Source organism: Callithrix jacchus, chromosome 12 (genome assembly GCF_049354715.1).
Source record: "Callithrix jacchus isolate 240 chromosome 12, calJac240_pri, whole genome shotgun sequence".
Classification (NCBI taxonomy): Eukaryota; Metazoa; Chordata; class Mammalia; order Primates; family Cebidae; genus Callithrix; species Callithrix jacchus.
The window spans coordinates 28,325,825-28,342,086 of NC_133513.1; the positions used below are offsets into that span (position 1 = coordinate 28,325,825).

At 50.5% G+C, this 16,262-nt stretch overlaps 1 protein-coding gene across 35 annotated transcripts in view; it reads left to right on the plus strand.

Annotated features, from left to right (window-relative positions):
• Positions 1-16,262, plus strand: part of KATNIP (katanin interacting protein) — a 227,848-nt gene that overhangs the window by 190,484 nt on the left and 21,102 nt on the right. For 31 of the 35 annotated variants that reach the window (XR_013524760.1, XR_013524756.1, XR_013524757.1 and 28 more), the window contains 3 exons: positions 6,549-7,271; positions 8,552-8,757; positions 11,176-11,254. Coding sequence is in view for 32 of the 35 variants with exons in the window: in XM_078344986.1 (XP_078201112.1) it covers positions 6,549-7,271; positions 8,552-8,757; positions 11,176-11,254 (1,008 nt within the window). In the remaining 3 variants the exon portion in view is untranslated. The remainder of the gene's footprint in view (positions 1-6,548; positions 7,272-8,551; positions 8,758-11,175; positions 11,255-16,262) is intronic. The other 4 variants (XM_078345001.1, XM_078345000.1, XM_078344998.1 and 1 more) reach the window with 1 other exon arrangement.

The window sequence follows — 16,262 nt, forward strand, 5'->3', positions numbered from 1 at the left end:
GCTCTCTCCCAGGTGTTTCAGTTGCCTGTTGAAAAGGCACCAGGATCTGTGTGATTTCCTTTGCGGTGACCCACTGCACCAGCTGAAACAGCAGCACTGAGATTTGTGGTGCATTTTTGCCCGGGAATCTCCTGGCCTGGTTCCCTGTTTCAGTCCCTTCTTTAATCAGATGAATGGGCGACTCTGCCTTCCTGGAGCTCCAATCGCCAGCTAAAAGGGCACCCAAATCAGTGTATTTTGTATGGAGAACCGCCGTACCAGGGTGCCAGCAAAACAGCCACGCTGGCGACCTGTGGGGCTCCTCCACCTGGGAATCTCCTGGTCTGTGGGCAATAAAAATCCATCTGAAAATGCAGCATCCACTCACCCTCTTTGTTTTCACTGGGAGCTGCAATCCTAAGCTGCTCCTAATCGGCCATCTTGGGTCTTCTGCATGCATTTTTTTAAATGATTCAAATCAGCATCTTCTTATTAGGGCTCTCCCTAATAAAAATATACACCTGACATGTCATTTAGGATATAGGAACAAGTTCCTCAGACTCCAAATGTCTTCCTAGGCAGAGCGGCCTCCCCTGGTCCCCCAGCCTCACAGATTGTTTCTGCTCACCCCTTCTGAAACTTAACACCAAAGCTCAGTCAGTGTCAGGAGGAGGATAAAGTGGAAGGAAAGAGCTGAGGAGCTCTTCGAGGGCAGGTACCTGGCTCATGGCAGGTCCTCCGCAGTGTGGGAGGGTCATTAAAAGAACTGCAGTGAACAGGTACATAACATGCTTGTGGTAAGCTAGGCTCTGGTCCAGGCACATCACCCAGATAACCTCACAGCAGACTCATTTTACAGATAAAGAGAACCTGAGATTGAAGTCACATTCTGTAGGTCACATAGACAGTCAAGGCTAAAGCAGGACTCGAACCCAGGCAGATCAGCTCTACATATGTGTTTCCAAACACTACCTAGTAGTCACTGCCTGTGGTCACAGCCATCATCACCCATTTGCCCCAGAAAACCAGGCCATTCCAAGCTTTCCCAGCACACAGTCGTGCAAAGCCTCCGGGAGTTCCCAGACAACTGTGTTATTCTAACTCACCCAAGTTCAGGAGATTTTGTTTCACTTTAATTTCTTTCCAAGCATTTCAGGCTTGGCTCAATGGCACATTAAGAACCAAGCCCTTGAGATTTCATGCTTGTTAAGCCAGTCGAGCTAAAAAGGAAAGTTGCTTAGAAATTTTAAATCATCCGTTACCTCAAGCCAAATCCCATAGCCATGCCCTTCCGGAAAGGTGCAGGCCAGCCCACCAAGAATGCTTGTATAGAATGACTATCCGAGTTCTGTTCTGGGATCAGAATTGTGTTGCCTATATAAGACAGTGCCTGGGGACTGGGTGCACTGTCTCACACCTGTAAACCCAGCACTGTGGGAGGTTAAGGTGGGAAGATTTCTTGAGGGCAGGAGTTCAAGACCAGTCTGGGCAATATAATAAGACCCTCATCTCTACAAAAGTTAAAAAAAAAAATAGCTGAGTGTGGTTGTGTGTGTCTGTAGTCCTAGGTATTCAGGAGGCTGAGGCAGGCAGACCACTTGGACCTAGGCACTGAAATGCCTGAAAAGAAATGAAAGTGAAACGAAGTCTGCAGTTCAAGTCTAGAGTTCAAGGCTGCCGTCAGCCATGATCGTACCGCAGCTGTGTAGCCTGGGTCACAGAGTGAGACACTGTCTCTAAAAAAATGAAAATTGGGTTGGGCACGGTGGCTCACACCTATAATCCCAGCACTTTGGGAGGCTGAAATGGGTGGATAACTTGAGGTCAAGAATCCGAGACCAGCCTGACTAACATGGCAAAACATCGTCTCTACTAAAAATACAAAAATTAGCCAGACGTAGTGGTGCACACCTGTAATCCCAGCTACTCAAGAGGCTGAGGCACGAGAATCACTTGAGCTCAAGAGGTGGAGCTTGCAGTGAGCTGAGATCATGCCACTGTACTACAGCCTCGGCAACAGAATGAGACTCTGTCTCAAAAAATAAAATAAAATAAATTAGTTAAAATTAAAGTAATTGAATTTAGGGAACTTATAAAAATCAAGACAGAGCAGGATCCCATCTCTTAAAAAAAGAGAGAAAGAGGGAGAGAGTGAGCTTGAGAATTCTTATGCCCAGCAGAGCATCTCATTGAATGCCATCTGTGTTTTGGAAGTAACTTCATCAGTCAGTTGTTTACAGGTGAAGGAGATATCATCAGCCAAGTTTGAGCAGTAACAGGGCTGTTATTTGGTGAATCCTTACTGAATACCTTGACCAGTAACTATGTCCCGGCTCTTGTTCCTGCAACCAATTCCAAAGTCTCAGGGGAGAAGCAGATTGGTCTGCTTGGGTCAGGTGTCCACTCCTTGTCCAATCAGCGTTGGCCAAAGGGGGGTTCACTGGAATAAACATGGCTCTGTGATATTCCGCTCAGTACTTCATCATTTCCTGTTTTAGCAGCAGTTACCACATACCTCATGGCAGTGCAGCTGAATTTGATAAACTTGAGTTCAGAGCTCTGTAGTCCTATTCATTTCAATCTAGGAATATGTCAGAAACTTCAATAGCACCGTTCCTCATTGGGGGCCCCTCCTCGACTGTGTTGACTGCAGATTGAAGGAGTGGCTTTCTGATGTCTGTGCAGGTTGTGGAAATGATGGTGATAACAGGACAGAGCACTGACCCCAGCTGCTCCCCAATTCCCATGGAGTCTCCAGAGAGGTCCGTGGGCCCCAGCCAGCTCTCACATCAAAGAGGTCTAAGAGCAAGCCTCCACTACTCTGCTTTTTTTGTTGTTTTTTTGAGATGGAGTCTTGCTATGTCGCCCAGGCTGGAGTGCAGTGGCGCAATCTCTGCTCACTGCAACCTCCGCCTCCTGGGTTCAAGCGATTCTCCTGCCTCAGCCTCCCAAGTATCTGGGATTATAGGCGTGCACCAGCACACCCAGCTGATTCTTGTATTTTTAGTAGAGATGGAGTTTCCCTATGTTGGCCAGACTGGTCTTGAACTCCTGACCTTAGATGACCCACCCACCTCGGCCTCCCAAAGTGTTGGGATTACAGGCATGAGCCACCACTCCCGGCCATCTACTCCTCTGCTTTTAAACCCAGAGTGTACAACTTGTGGAGAATAGGTTAGAAAGCAGACGCAGAATGAAAGCAAAGTCCCTGCCTGTCTGGCACATTCAGGCAGTGTCCCTGACACGTGACATTCGATGCTGTCTCCTCAGTGCACTTGGAAACCAACCCAGGCCATTCATTTTAGTCAATGGAAATCAAATCACATAAACTGAAGTCATGAGAATCCATATGGGTAGTTCCTTCTGCCAGATGTTAAGCCTCGTGCCTGAGGGGAGAGAATGGAAGAAACCTCTGGTATCTTTTTAAATGGCAGATGAGAAGGAGGGGAAGGCAGAGGACAGGGGCAGGGGAAACCGACAGATGGAGCGGGGGTCCCTCGACCTCGAGGCCTGATCCTGAGGGCTGCGTAATGGTGGTGCCAGCATCCAGCCCTTCACTGGCATTTCCACACTCCAGGGGCTGTGTTGCACACTGGGACACATTCAGGAGGGAGGATAAGGTGGTGGAGAAGGCCTCTCCAAGGAGGCGGGGGACAAGCAAAGCCAGCTACGCGGGCCCATGGAGGAAGAGCACTCCTAGCAGGGGTGCAGCAAGGGCAAAGGCTCTGAGGCCAAAAGAGACAGTCTGGCCAGGCAGCAGGAGGGCCAGTGGGGCTGCAGCAGAGAGATCATGGTGGGGAGGGTAGAGGGGAGGGGGCAGGAGTAAGCTATGGCCACACTCAGAGCTGTGGGCATGGTGAGAGTCAGGTTGTCTTGATTCTTAGTGCAGGAGAGACAATGCCAGCTGGAGGGGTTGATGACAAACTCCTATTTTAGGCACTTGGAGACTGAAGTGACAAAGTGAACACATCTGGACCTCCTAAGAGGTTGTTGGAATTGAAGGATGGTGCCGCGGGAGAGAAGGCAGAACTTGACCCTTAGAGTTAAGCAGGGTCTGCCTGGGAAACAGGAGCTGAATGAGGGCAAGGAGGGATGGTAGTTTCAGGAGAGGAGTGGCCTGGGCCTTGGAACACCCCCAGACTAAGGGTGTGAGAGGGTAGGACTGGGGTAATGGAGAGAGAGTTGTCAGCGGGAGAGGCAGAGAACCAGGGAGGTATAGCGGTTCCTAAGCTAGTGAGTGGGAGATACCAAATGGAAGAGGTTCACCGGGAATGTCACACATAGACTGAGGACTGACAAAGACCAGGAGGTGGTTTTCACTTGGAGAAGGTGTTTCAGTGGTAGGTTAGGGAATTGTAGAAGTCTTATGGATGCAAAGGCCAGAAAGCCACCAGGAGTTTGACTTCAGGCACAGCTGGATCCAGAAGCTCAGAGGCTGGCATCGGGATCCTCCATCTCTCGGCTGGTGTTCTCCGTGCTGGCTTCATTCTCAGGCAGGTTCTCCCCACAGGGCAGCAGAATGGCCTTTGGCAATTCCACCTCCACATCCTTTCAGCTTCAGCACCACCAAAGTTGAAAGACAGCCCCTCTTTGAGCCAGCTTGGAAGGATGCTGTCAGCATTGAGACAATGAGATGGCCTGAAGGTGGTGGTGGGGTCCCCAAAGGATCCCCCAGATCAGAGTGAAAGTGGAATTGGAGTTTGGGTGAGCAAAACAATCCCACTGGAAAGAGGCACCGGGTGGCAGGGGCTTGAGAGAGGCTGGCAAGGGTGGGAGGGATGGCAGAATGCCTGAGCGAAACAGGCAGAAAATAGGACCGTGGTCGGAGGGAGCCACAGAAGCAGGTCGCCTTCCTGTTTCTTCCTTTCTCCTCTTTCAGATAGGAGAGATTTATGCATGTCTGTAGGCAAAGGGGAAGGTGTCGGTGGGGAAGGAGTGATTGAAGATTCTGGAGATAGGAGATAATCGATGGAGCCAAGCCCCCTAGGAGACAGGCAGGAAATGGAGTGCAGGGCACAGTGCGATATGAAAGAAGGGAAAACAGAATGTCAGTGTCAGCAGCCACTGTTTTTGCAGGATGACACCCTTAGATGGAGGTGAGCCGAGGCATGGCTTTGAGAACAGGCCACTGAGTGGTGGCTCTCAAGTTCCATAAGGAGGAGCATGGGACCTCAGATGAGTCTGGGCCAGTGTTCTCTACGCACTTGGGACACAGGCTGTAGCCACGTTTATGAGTAAATTCCTTACCTTATAATATACCTGGCTTACTGATTTTTTTTTTGAATAGCATTTTTGGCTGGGCTCAGTGGCTCACGCCTGTAATCCCAGCACTTTGGGAGGCTGAGGCAGATGAATCACTTGAGCCCAGAATTCAAGGCCAGCCTGGGCAACATGGCAAAACCCTGTCTCAAAAAATAAATAAATAAGAACTAAAACCCCAAAAAATAAAACCTCCAAAAATTAAATAAAAATTAGCCGAGCATGTTGGTGCACACCTGTGGCCCCAGCAGCTTGGGAGGCTGAGGTGGGAGGAACACCTGAGCCTGGGAGGTTAAGGCTGTGTGAGCCATGATCACGTCACTGCACTCCAGCCTGGATGACAGAGTGAGACCCTGTCTCAATCAATCAATAGCATTTTTTCTTGATCATAAAAGTACTAAAGGCTGGGCATAGTGGTCATACCTATAATCCCATGTACTCAGAGGCTAAAGCAGGAGAATTCGCTTGAGGCCAGGAGGTCAAGGCTGCAGTGAGCCTTGATCACACCACTGCACTCCACCTGGGCGGCAGAGCAAGACCCTGTCTCTAATAAAATAAAAAATAAAGAAAATAAAAGTAATGCATGTGGGGAACTTGAAGCAATCAAGCTGCAAAGAAGAAAATACAAGTCCTTCCTGCTCCCCACCTGGAAACCAGGAGCAACACTAAATGTGGGTGCGTGTCACCAGTACCAGGATACGCCGCATTTAAAATGCGTATCTGTCTTTTTCCATTTAACATTCTTCTACGAGCCTTCCACCTGCCATTAAATTGTCTTTATAAACACCGTTAGAATCACGTGACTGTGACAGGACCCCAGCACAGACCCTCCTGTTGCTGACTCAGACGCCCTGGGCAGCAGCATAGCCCCTGGTCATGTGAGTTTCGCTTCTGACACAGCCAAGTCATCTTCCCTTGATTCACACGATGATTGCATTCTTAGAAAATTCTGTCTGTGAAAAAATACTTTGTGTTTTTGCAAAAACAACCAGATTCTGGAGTTGGGTGATCACAGACAATTTTTTTACCGACCTGATTGCCCCTCAGGACAATCAGAAGCTGTATGGGACAGGAGACCAAGCTCTGAGCTGGGGTCCCCAGGCAGTGCAGGATGGTAACGTGCCTGGCCCTATCTATAGGAGGCCCCTTGGCTAAGGAGACAGCGAGGAGCAACAGCACTGGTTTCTGGAGGGTCCCTCTGGAGGTGGCCCTGCCTCGCTGAGAACCACCATAGGCGACAATCTCTAATGGTCCTCACTTCCACAAATGCCACACTCACAGACCTCCCTCTCTTGTGTCCTTTCTTCCAGAAGACACCTGGTCTGCCAGGACACCGTCATGGTCAAGGTGGCACAGTGAGCAGGAGCACACACTGCACGAGTCGTGGACCTCCCTCAGTGCCTTCGACCGCTCCCACCGGGGACGCATCTCCAACACGGAACTCCCCGGTGACATCCTGGATGAGTTCCTGCAGCAGAAGGGCAACCGGCACAGCAGCCTGCTGCCCTCCAGGAAGGGGGAGCCACCAGGGCCGTCGAGAGGGCAGGACGGCTGCTCTGGAGAGACAGATGCTGAGGGCGACTTCAAAATCCCCGTCTTGCCTTATGGACAGTGCTTGGTCATTGACATCACATCTACCTGGGGGGACAGACACTATGTCGGCCTCAACGGAATAGAAATATTCAGTTCCAAGGGCAAGCCGGTGCAGATTTCAAACATTAAAGCAGACCCCCCCGACATCAACATTTTACCAGCCTATGGGAAAGACCCCCGTGTGGCGACCAACCTTATCGACGGGGTGAACAGGACCCAGGATGACATGCATGTCTGGCTGGCCCCCTTCACGCCAGGCAGGTCCCACTCTATCACCATTGACTTCATGCACCCTTGCCACGTTGCCTTGATCAGAATCTGGAACTACAATAAATCTCGGATACATTCCTTCCGAGGCGTGAAGGACATCACCATGCTGTTAGACGGCCAGTGCATCTTTGAAGGAGAAATCGCCAAGGCCTCGGGAACCCTGGTGGGAGGTACGGCACGTCTATAAGAATGCTCTCAGAGCTGCTATCTGCCACTTGCTGAGGGCCTATGGGAAAAAACAGACCAACTGGCAAGCCAACAACAGATCCGTTCATTCATTCGTTCTTTCTTTCCTTCTCTTTCTTTCTTTGTTTCTTTCTCTTTCTTTTTCTTTCTCTTTCCTTTCTTCCTTCCTTCTTTCTTTTTTCCTTCTCTTTCTTTCTTTTCCTTCCTTCATTCCCCCTTCCTTTCTCCATCCATCCATCCTTCCTCCCTCCTTCCTTTCTTTCTTCCTTTCTCTTTCTTTTATTTTCCTTTCTTTCTTTTTCTTCTTTCTCTCACTCTGCACAATGGCATGATCTCAGCTCACTGCAGCTTCAACCACCTGGGCTCAAGTGATCCTTCCATCTCAGCCTCCTGAGTAGCTGGGACTATAGGTGCACAAACACTCCTGGCTAATTTTTGTATTTTTTTGTAGAGACGAGGTTTTGCCATGTTGCCCAGGCTGGTCTCAAACTCCTGGGCTCGAGTGATCCACCCACCTTGAGCCTCCCAAAGTGCTAGGATTACAGGCATGAGCCCCTGTGCCTGGCCACAGACCCGGTCTGCTCATCCCCTCCCACAGCATGGGTGTGCTAGGCCTGACCTCATTCAGCTCCTCCAGAAAGCACCTGTCTTGGCCCGGCCCCTAGAGCCTGAGTCTGAGATGGGACATTCTTTGGCAGGTGACTTATGGAGGGCATGCTTCTAGGAGAAACCTGGCGTAGTAAAGCAAGGACATAGTTTCCAGGAAGCTGAGCCTCAGCCAGATCTCGAGGGAGCTCTGGAACATAAATTTCAGGTCTTTCCTGCCTGAAGGTGAAGGAGCAGGGCGTTAGAACCCCACCTACCAGCCGCTCATTGCAGCCAAGTCTTCCCAGGTTGCGGGTGTAACTCCCACACCCTTCCAGGCAAGGCACTCCAAGAAAAGGACCCACTGGGGTCTGGTCAGGGTACCACCAGCATCTGGCATAGTGCCCCACCCACACCAAAGAAATGCCACTGGCCTGATGACAGATCACCGGTCACAGTGATTCTCATGAAATGAGATCGCTTCCTTAGGTCCGTGTGATGCTTATGGTCTGTGCCTTCCATTTGCAAATTCGTGAAGACTAATACAGCTCACACGAATCAATACCAGTTAGGGGTGTGCAGGTGTATAGCACAGAAGTGGATGGGTCTGGGCTCTTGATTGACAAATCACTGGGATGCAGAGTGAGCTGACCCTTCTGTCATCTTGGTAACCCATCAGCCCCGGAGCACTTTGGAGACACCATCTTATTCACGACCGACGATGACATTCTTGAGGCCATATTCTATTCTGATGAGATGTTTGACATGGACGTGGGGAGCCTGGCCAGCCTGCAAGACGAGGAGGCACTGAGGAGGCCCAGCACAGCCGACGGCGAGGGAGACGAGCGCCCCTTCACCCAGGCTGGCCTGGGGGCCGATGACCCGGTAGGCCTGGAGCTGGGGAGCTGTGGGGAGACCCCCAGATAGGTTTCTTCCCCTAACTCTGAGTAGAGCAGGGAGAATAAAGATGGATATCCTTGAAGCTTCTGGTACCACTGGGTTGACACGTCCCATTTTTCTACTTCATTTTTTTTGTCCTCTGTGTCATATTTCATTTTCTAATTATTTTTATTTTTTTAATTTTTTTTTTTTTTTACTCAAAGTAAAGAAAGTATTCAAATTTTAATCAAAGCCAGGAGAAATGAGCTCTGTGTCATCTCTGCGATTCAGAGGTTGACAGTCTCGGGGGAGTTTCTGCTTTGGGTTGGGTTTTGATCATTCGCTGTTGTTTTTGATGGAAGGACCAGGAACACTTTTCATAGGCAGAGTTACAATTACAATAGCGATCCTCACAGCCATGGATTCCTGAACACATATCGTCGTCCAGGCAGGGGACACAGTGTTCTTGTTTCACCCTCGTGGCAGCCCTGTGAGTGGAGACTATGAACGTTGCCATTTTGGAAACTGACACTCAGACAAGTCAAGTGACTTGCTCAGGGTCACGTTGTGACTGAACCAAAGGTAGAATGTGAATGTGTGTTACCACAGTTTATGCTTTTAATGGACAAGCAACTCATTACTGTTTATATTGTTTAGAGATAGGACGTCGCTCTGTCACCCAGGCTGCAGTACAGTGGCATCGTCACAGCTCACTGCAGCCTCAAACTCCTGGGCCTCAAGTGATCCTCCCACCTCAGTCTCCAGAGTAGCTGAAACTACAGGTGCACACCACCATGACTGGCTAGTTTTTTTTCTTTTTTGCAGAGATGAGGTCTTGCTATGTTGCCCAGGTTGATCATTAACTGGACTCAAGCGCTCCTCCCACCTTGGCCTCCCAAAGTGCTGGGATTACAGGCATGAGCTGCCACACCCAGCCAGATACACAAATCTTTTAAAACGAGAGATGATCTCAGGGTCAGTTCAAGTCAGGACCAACAGGAGAAAGAGGGGATGCTTAAAGAGGGTCGGGGAGAAGCAGGGACAGCAGAAGCCACAGGCGATGGGGCTGAGCTGTGGGAAGGCCATGACTGAGGCAGGGCAGTGACATGTCCTGTGAACCCCGTGGTGTGTGTTCGTTGGGGACTATGCCCCACAGCGAGGCAGAGCGGGGCGTAGGGAGGCGCAGGCAGCTGGGGACCGTGTACCCCTCCCCACACCTAAGGAAAGCAGCACCAAGAGTGGCGAGCCCCTTGTTGCCAGTTCTCCTGATTTTTACAGAAGCCAGAAAGCTGGATTTTTCTGTAAAAGCTCTCCATTCAAAAATAGTGGCAGTGAATTCAGATGTTTTCAAACCTTCTCTGGGCCACAAACCATGCCTGTGCTCAGGATTCGACCCAGGGGCTCCAGGTGGGGGTCCACCCTGCGCTCTTCCATTTGCCCAGCGTTTTTGAAATGACAAAGGTGCTTGTCAGGGACTCTGATGGGCCCAGCGCTGTGAGGGGCCGGGGGGATCACTGTCTCTGTCTCATGGGAGACCAGCGCCTTCACTTCATTTTGCACCTCAGCTTTCCTGGCTGTGAAGCAGTAAAGGCTCTTTTGCCTTCACTTATGGTGCAAAGAGACAATGAACAAATAGTTTATACCTGAGGCCCAAGAAGGGTGTGGCGGCCCACTGTTGACTGCCTGAAGACCAGGATTTTTTCATCCTGGCTACCTGTGCAAATCACGGGCGGCTCTTTAAAAATGTGGGTGTCCGGGCTCCACCCCTAGAGATTCTGCTTCAGTGAACAGCCAAGGTTAAGAACCACTCTATGGTTTGAATTCTTCTTCTCTTCTCTCCCTCCTTTCCCTTCCTCCTTCCTTCCTTTCTGCTTCCTCTCCCTCCCTACTTCTTTTCCTCCCTCCCTCCTTCCCTCCCTTCATCTCTCCTTCCTTCCCTCTTTCCTTCCTTTCCTTCCCCCTCCCTCCTCCTTTCTGCCCTCCTCCCTCCTTCCTTCCTTCCCTCCCTCCTTCCTTCTTTCCTTCCTTCCTTCCTTACTTCTTTCCCTCCCTCCTACTTTCCTTCCTTCTTTCCTTCCTCTCTTCCTTCTCTTCTTCCCTCCCTTTTCCTTTCCTTCCTTCCTTTCTTTCTTCCTCCAGCTCACCACACAAACATTTATTAGAGGAAATCTAAACACCTTAGCTGTTAGCATCAGGCTCCACCCTTGTCAGTGAGAGCTGCTGGTGATGATGCAGACCCCAGAGGGTCAGGGTCTGCCTGTATCACTGGTCCCACAAGTTCCACAAAGGCAGAAAATCCAGGAAAAGAGAGGGACTTACCTGGGCACAGGGTGGGCAGTGGTATCTGAGGAACAGCCAGCCAGCTGTGTGGGTATCACTAAAATCACCCCCTTTTCCTCTGCTTCTCCTCCAACCCATGTGCAGGTCCCAGAGCTAGAGCTCCCATCCAGTCTGCCTGTCCCCCAGGTCACCACACCAGAGCCAGGCATCTACCACGGAATCTGTGAGTACCTCTCCCGGAGCAGTGTCGGGTGGAAGGAGGACCTTCCAGGGTCAGGGGGAGTGGTGGCCACTTGGCACAGGGTTTCCCTGGACAGTCGGGTAGGTTGGACACTGCACCAGGCCATGGGGCAAGTGGAGGCTGAAACCAGCCTGCGCTCAGCTCGCTGGCCGTAGCAGCGCTGCTCTACTCCAGAGGAGGGGACTCTCTTTACATTTTGCTCTCCCAGAGGGGCATTTTTGCATGCAGACACCCTATGTGTTAGCTGTGACCCTGACCCAAAAAGCACAGAATGAGAGGACATAAGTGCCTGAAGAGACCCACGGTGTCTGTTGGTACAGTGCCTCAAGCTGTCTCTTCTGCCTCCACCGAAGAGCAGATGCACGGGCAGAGAAAACCTGCAGCCACCCTGCTCCGGGGGTGGGGGCAGACGCACGGGCCCAGGGTACCAGGTCTTCTCAGAACAAGTCGGAAGTCTAGAGTCTTATGCGAAGTCTTCAGATTCTCAAATGTTGGTGATGAATTTCCTCCTGTTTTAAATATCACATGAGCCAAAGAAAACACATATTGTGCATGTGGCCAGCGGCTGCCAGTTGGTGACCTCTGAGCTAATCCCAGGGGGTTTCTGCTGCTGTTCATCACCCTTCTTTTTCCGTGGACCCTTCCAGCCAGTTCCTCTCTTCATCCATGCACATCCACGCCAGCCCTCCCCATCCTGGGCAGTCTTGAGGCCCAAGGTCACTGCTGACTGTGACCCCTTCCCTCCTGCGCCCTGCTTACCAGGTTCCTGGCAGCCTTGCTTTCTGCTCTCTCCTGCCCCCGTGAATGTGACCCACTTCTACTTTATCTTCTGATAACCAAAGATGTGACACTCTCAGGCTCCTCTCTCTCCCCTTCCCCCATCCTCATCTCCAAAATGAAGCTGGAGCCTCTCTGAATCCTGGTATCAGCCCTTCCTGTTCTCCTCCCATGCCATCTCCGGAGTCCACCCAGGGGCTTCTGTGCAAGCCACAGCTTCCACCACAGATGCCTCCCTGCTCCATCTCTGCCTTCTGAAGACGGCCTGTTGCTGACTGGGTTCCCTAGACACACTCCCAGATGGAGTTTACGGGGGTGTGTGCTTGTCAGGGAAGGGCGGGAGGCAGGACTGGGCAGGAGAAGCTGGTCTGCGGTGCAGCCACTTTGAGGCCTCAGCCTGCTCCATGGGGAGCTCAGAAGCTGGGATGGCCTTTTGGGTGAGTGAGGGGCCATGTCCTTGTCTGTCTATATCAACATGGCACTAGCTCTGGGCTGCCCTGGGGAGGGGCATGGCTTTTTATTTTTTATTTTTATTTATTTATTTTGACACAGGCTTGCTCTGTCACCCAGGCTGGAGTACAGTGGCATGATCTTGGCTCACTGCAACCTCCACCTCCCTGGTTCAAGTGATTCTCCTGCCTTAGCCTCCCGAGGAGCTGGGATTATAGCTGCCACCACGCCCGGCTAATTTTTGTAGTTTTAGTAGGGACGGGGTTTCACCATGTTGATCAGGCCGGTCTCAAACTCCAGACCTCAGGTGATCCACCCACCTCAGCCTCCCAAAGTGCTATGATTACACGCATCAGCCACTGTGCCCGGCCTGGCATGGCTTTTTGCAAGGAGACCCTCTTCAGCCAAGGGCAGTCACAAGCCAAGAGCCACTTTCAGCCACCAGAGGAGGTCTTTGTTTGTGGGGGTGGGAGGTGGGGTCTGAGCAGTGCCCTAAGTGAGCTCCACATCCCCTCCCTTAAAGCCCTTCTGCAACCCTTTCTCCTCCCCAGGAGTCTTCCCTGTCATCCCCTGTGAAAATTCATCTCTTCCTCACCCACTCCAAAAGCACCGATGATCTCTCAGAAAGTGCCTTAGAGGAAAGTGCCTTATTTGGCATTCTCATAGCCCCGTACATTCCAAAGCCCTCTCTCAATTACTTTGGAATAGCAGCAGTTTTAAAGGCCAACCTACCATTAGGCAAGAACCTGGTTTGAGGCTGGGTTTCATCTCCCAGCCAGGCACTGTGCTGGGCTTTCTCTGCCTTATCTTGCTGGAACACTCCTAGCTCTGTTTTCCTGGAGATCAGGCAGCTGAGGCTCAGAGAGATGGATTCACCTCCCTGAGGTCACACGGCCAGTACGGAAGCTGGGAGCAGAAGCAGAGGTGTTTGAATCTAGAGCCTGCGTGCCCCCAACACTAGCAGATTGCCTTGGGGTTCTCACTGGGACACCACCTCGCATCAGAAGTCTCTGTGCAAGAGTCGTTGTCCCCATGAAGCTGTGAAGTCCCAGAACACAGCCACTGTTTCTTATTCAATTTGGTTCTCCCCTAAGTCGGTCAGGACTTTGTGTGTGTGCAGGGCATGAACAATGGAAATTTAATTCAAGCTGAGTGCAGCAGAAAAGGGAACTCACTGGCTTATGCAACTCAAAGTTAGGGGTCATCAGTTTCCACAGAGCTGCGTTCAGTTATGAAAATGATGCTGTCAAGACCTGGTGTCTGTCTCCCTCTCTCTGCCTTCTTTTCGTCTCTTGCTGTTCTCCAGCCGTTCTCCCCTTCGGCACCGTTCGCATGGCACATCCTGGAAGCTCCGTTTATGCGTCCTTTCTACCCAGCAGTCCCGATGAAAGAGATCTTCTGTTTTCCTGAATCCCAATAGGTCCGACAACTATCCCAAAATTAAGCCTCTGGGCCTGGCTTGAGTCCTGTGCCCATTCTCTTTTGGGTTTATTTATTTGCTTCTTCTTCTTCTTCTTTTGAGACCGGGTCTCGCTCTGTGGCTCAGGCTAGAGTGTGGTAGTGCAAACACAGCTCACTGCAGCCTCCATCTCCTGGCTCAAGAGATCCTCCCGCCTCAGCCTCTTGAGTAGCTGGGACTGTCAGTGTGCCACTGTGCCTGGCTAATTCATGTGTCCATTCTTAAGTCATCACTGTGACTCACTGTAGTGGGTAGGGTGGGAGGTGGGAGATGGAAAACTCAGATTGGGCAGGCCTGGAGCATCAGCCACCAAAACAGTGTGGACTGAGCCTAGGGTGGTTCTCCGGAGCAGGTCAGAGCGTGGTCACCAGAAGGAAAGCAGGAACGCTGGCCAGGCTGAAGCAGCCACTGTCCCCTTCATCTGATGATTTCCCCAGAGACACTGTCTGTAAATGTCTTTCCTGCTGAACCTGGCTTCTGACCTTTCGCAGAGATGTTATTTCAATGCCTTTGGGAACGTGGCCCTGGAGGAGAGCTCAAAGACCTTTGTACTGCAAGGCAAGTGTAATTTCTCTTCTCTTCTCGGTAGAAAGGCAGAAGAGCCTCTCAACCAAGCACCTTCTGCCTCTGTTTTGAGGCCTGTGATTTCTGAATCTCTTTTCTCTGAACCTTTGGCTTTTTCCTCACTGCATTCAAAATCCTTAGCCCGCTTCACCACTCTGCAAGAACGGAGCAGAGAGAGAGCTTTAATAAAGTGACCCGCGGGATTGCGTTGGGGTTGGTAAATACGGCCAATCCTATTAATGTTTTGAAAGGGGATATATGACTTGCTAATTTGCAGATGACACTAATTTTGGAAGTTTTGCAAATATCAGCAGTGATGAATAAGAAAGGGGCTGAGAGGGTTGAAACATGGGAGAGAAATAACAAAATTAATTTCCATTTATATAAATACTAATTGATACACCAGAGGAAAATGAATATGGAACGTTGGATATTAGCTGGAAAAGGAGAGTAATCACTTTCAGAGCAGCCCCAAATTAGATGGAATCGCAGTGGAGCTTGCCAGGCAAACAAAGAGATTGCAGGCTTGGGAGAGTCGGGGCCGCCATCTCTGTGTTGTCACAAAGGGACGTGGCGTTTCTCCCTCACGCTGCTCTCCCTCATCCACATCCACAGCCTCCTCCACCTCCTTTCTGTCTCAGGAGTGGTACCTATAGCCCCTCTGTCACCTGAGTCAAAACTTTTTTTCCCTTCCTCCTGTATCCAGACCATTGAGCATCCTGGCAGTGCTGTCTCTGAAACAGATGCTGTATCTGCCCCCTTCTCCCCCGTTTTCACTGCCCCCAGCCTTATTCAAGCCATTCTTCCTGCAACAGCTTCCTCCCTGGTCTTCCTATAAAGTCCAACTGAAGGGAGCTTTCTGAGATGCAAATCAGATCATGTTTCTCCCCTGCTTCAACACAGAACCTACCATTAGCTTCCCATGGCAAAGAGAGGAAAATCCAAACCTCTCAATACGATCTAGCCCCTGCCTGACTGTCTGATTTCATCTTCTTCTACTCTGTCCATTGGCCCCTTGGTTCCGAGCTATGGGTCAAACTTCTCCTCCTCTCAGCCTGGAGTGTTCTTCCAGAAATGCAAAAGCGTGATAGGTTCCTTCTCAAACACCATTTGAGCTCAAGGTGTTGAGCTCCCCATCCTGTTGCTATTTTTTTCATAGTATTCATCACTCTGTGAAACTGTAGGCTTTCTTTATCCGCTATGTGTTTATTGACAGTCTTTGCTAGAATGCAAGCTCCTTCGTTCAGAGATTGTGCTCTGCCGTTCATTCCTGCGACTCTTATGCCAAGATAGATTCTGGTACACATAGATGATCAATAAACATTCATTTACCGTTGACTATGAATTTGGTAAAACAGTAGTTTTCTTTTGTCTCATTTACTTGCAGATAGCTACTGTGTTTAACATGACTAATTAAAAAGTAGGGGTTCAGGAGATACCTGCAAGTAAATGGGACAAAACAATTGTCAGCAACACTTGTCGGACCTATTGGGTTTTCTACCAAAAACATTCATTGAGCATCTGCTAAGCACCGTTCTGGGCTCTGGGGATACAGCAGTGAACAAAACGAGCAGAGTCCTGGCCTCAGGGAGCTTCCGTCATAGTGGGGGGGACTGATGAAGGCAAATAAGCATATCAATGTAGGCCCAATTGTCAGGAAGCATTCAGTGCTGTAAACAACACAGCGGGCAGCATGACGCGGTGAGCGAGGCTATTTGGGCCCTGGTTATTAGGGGAGGC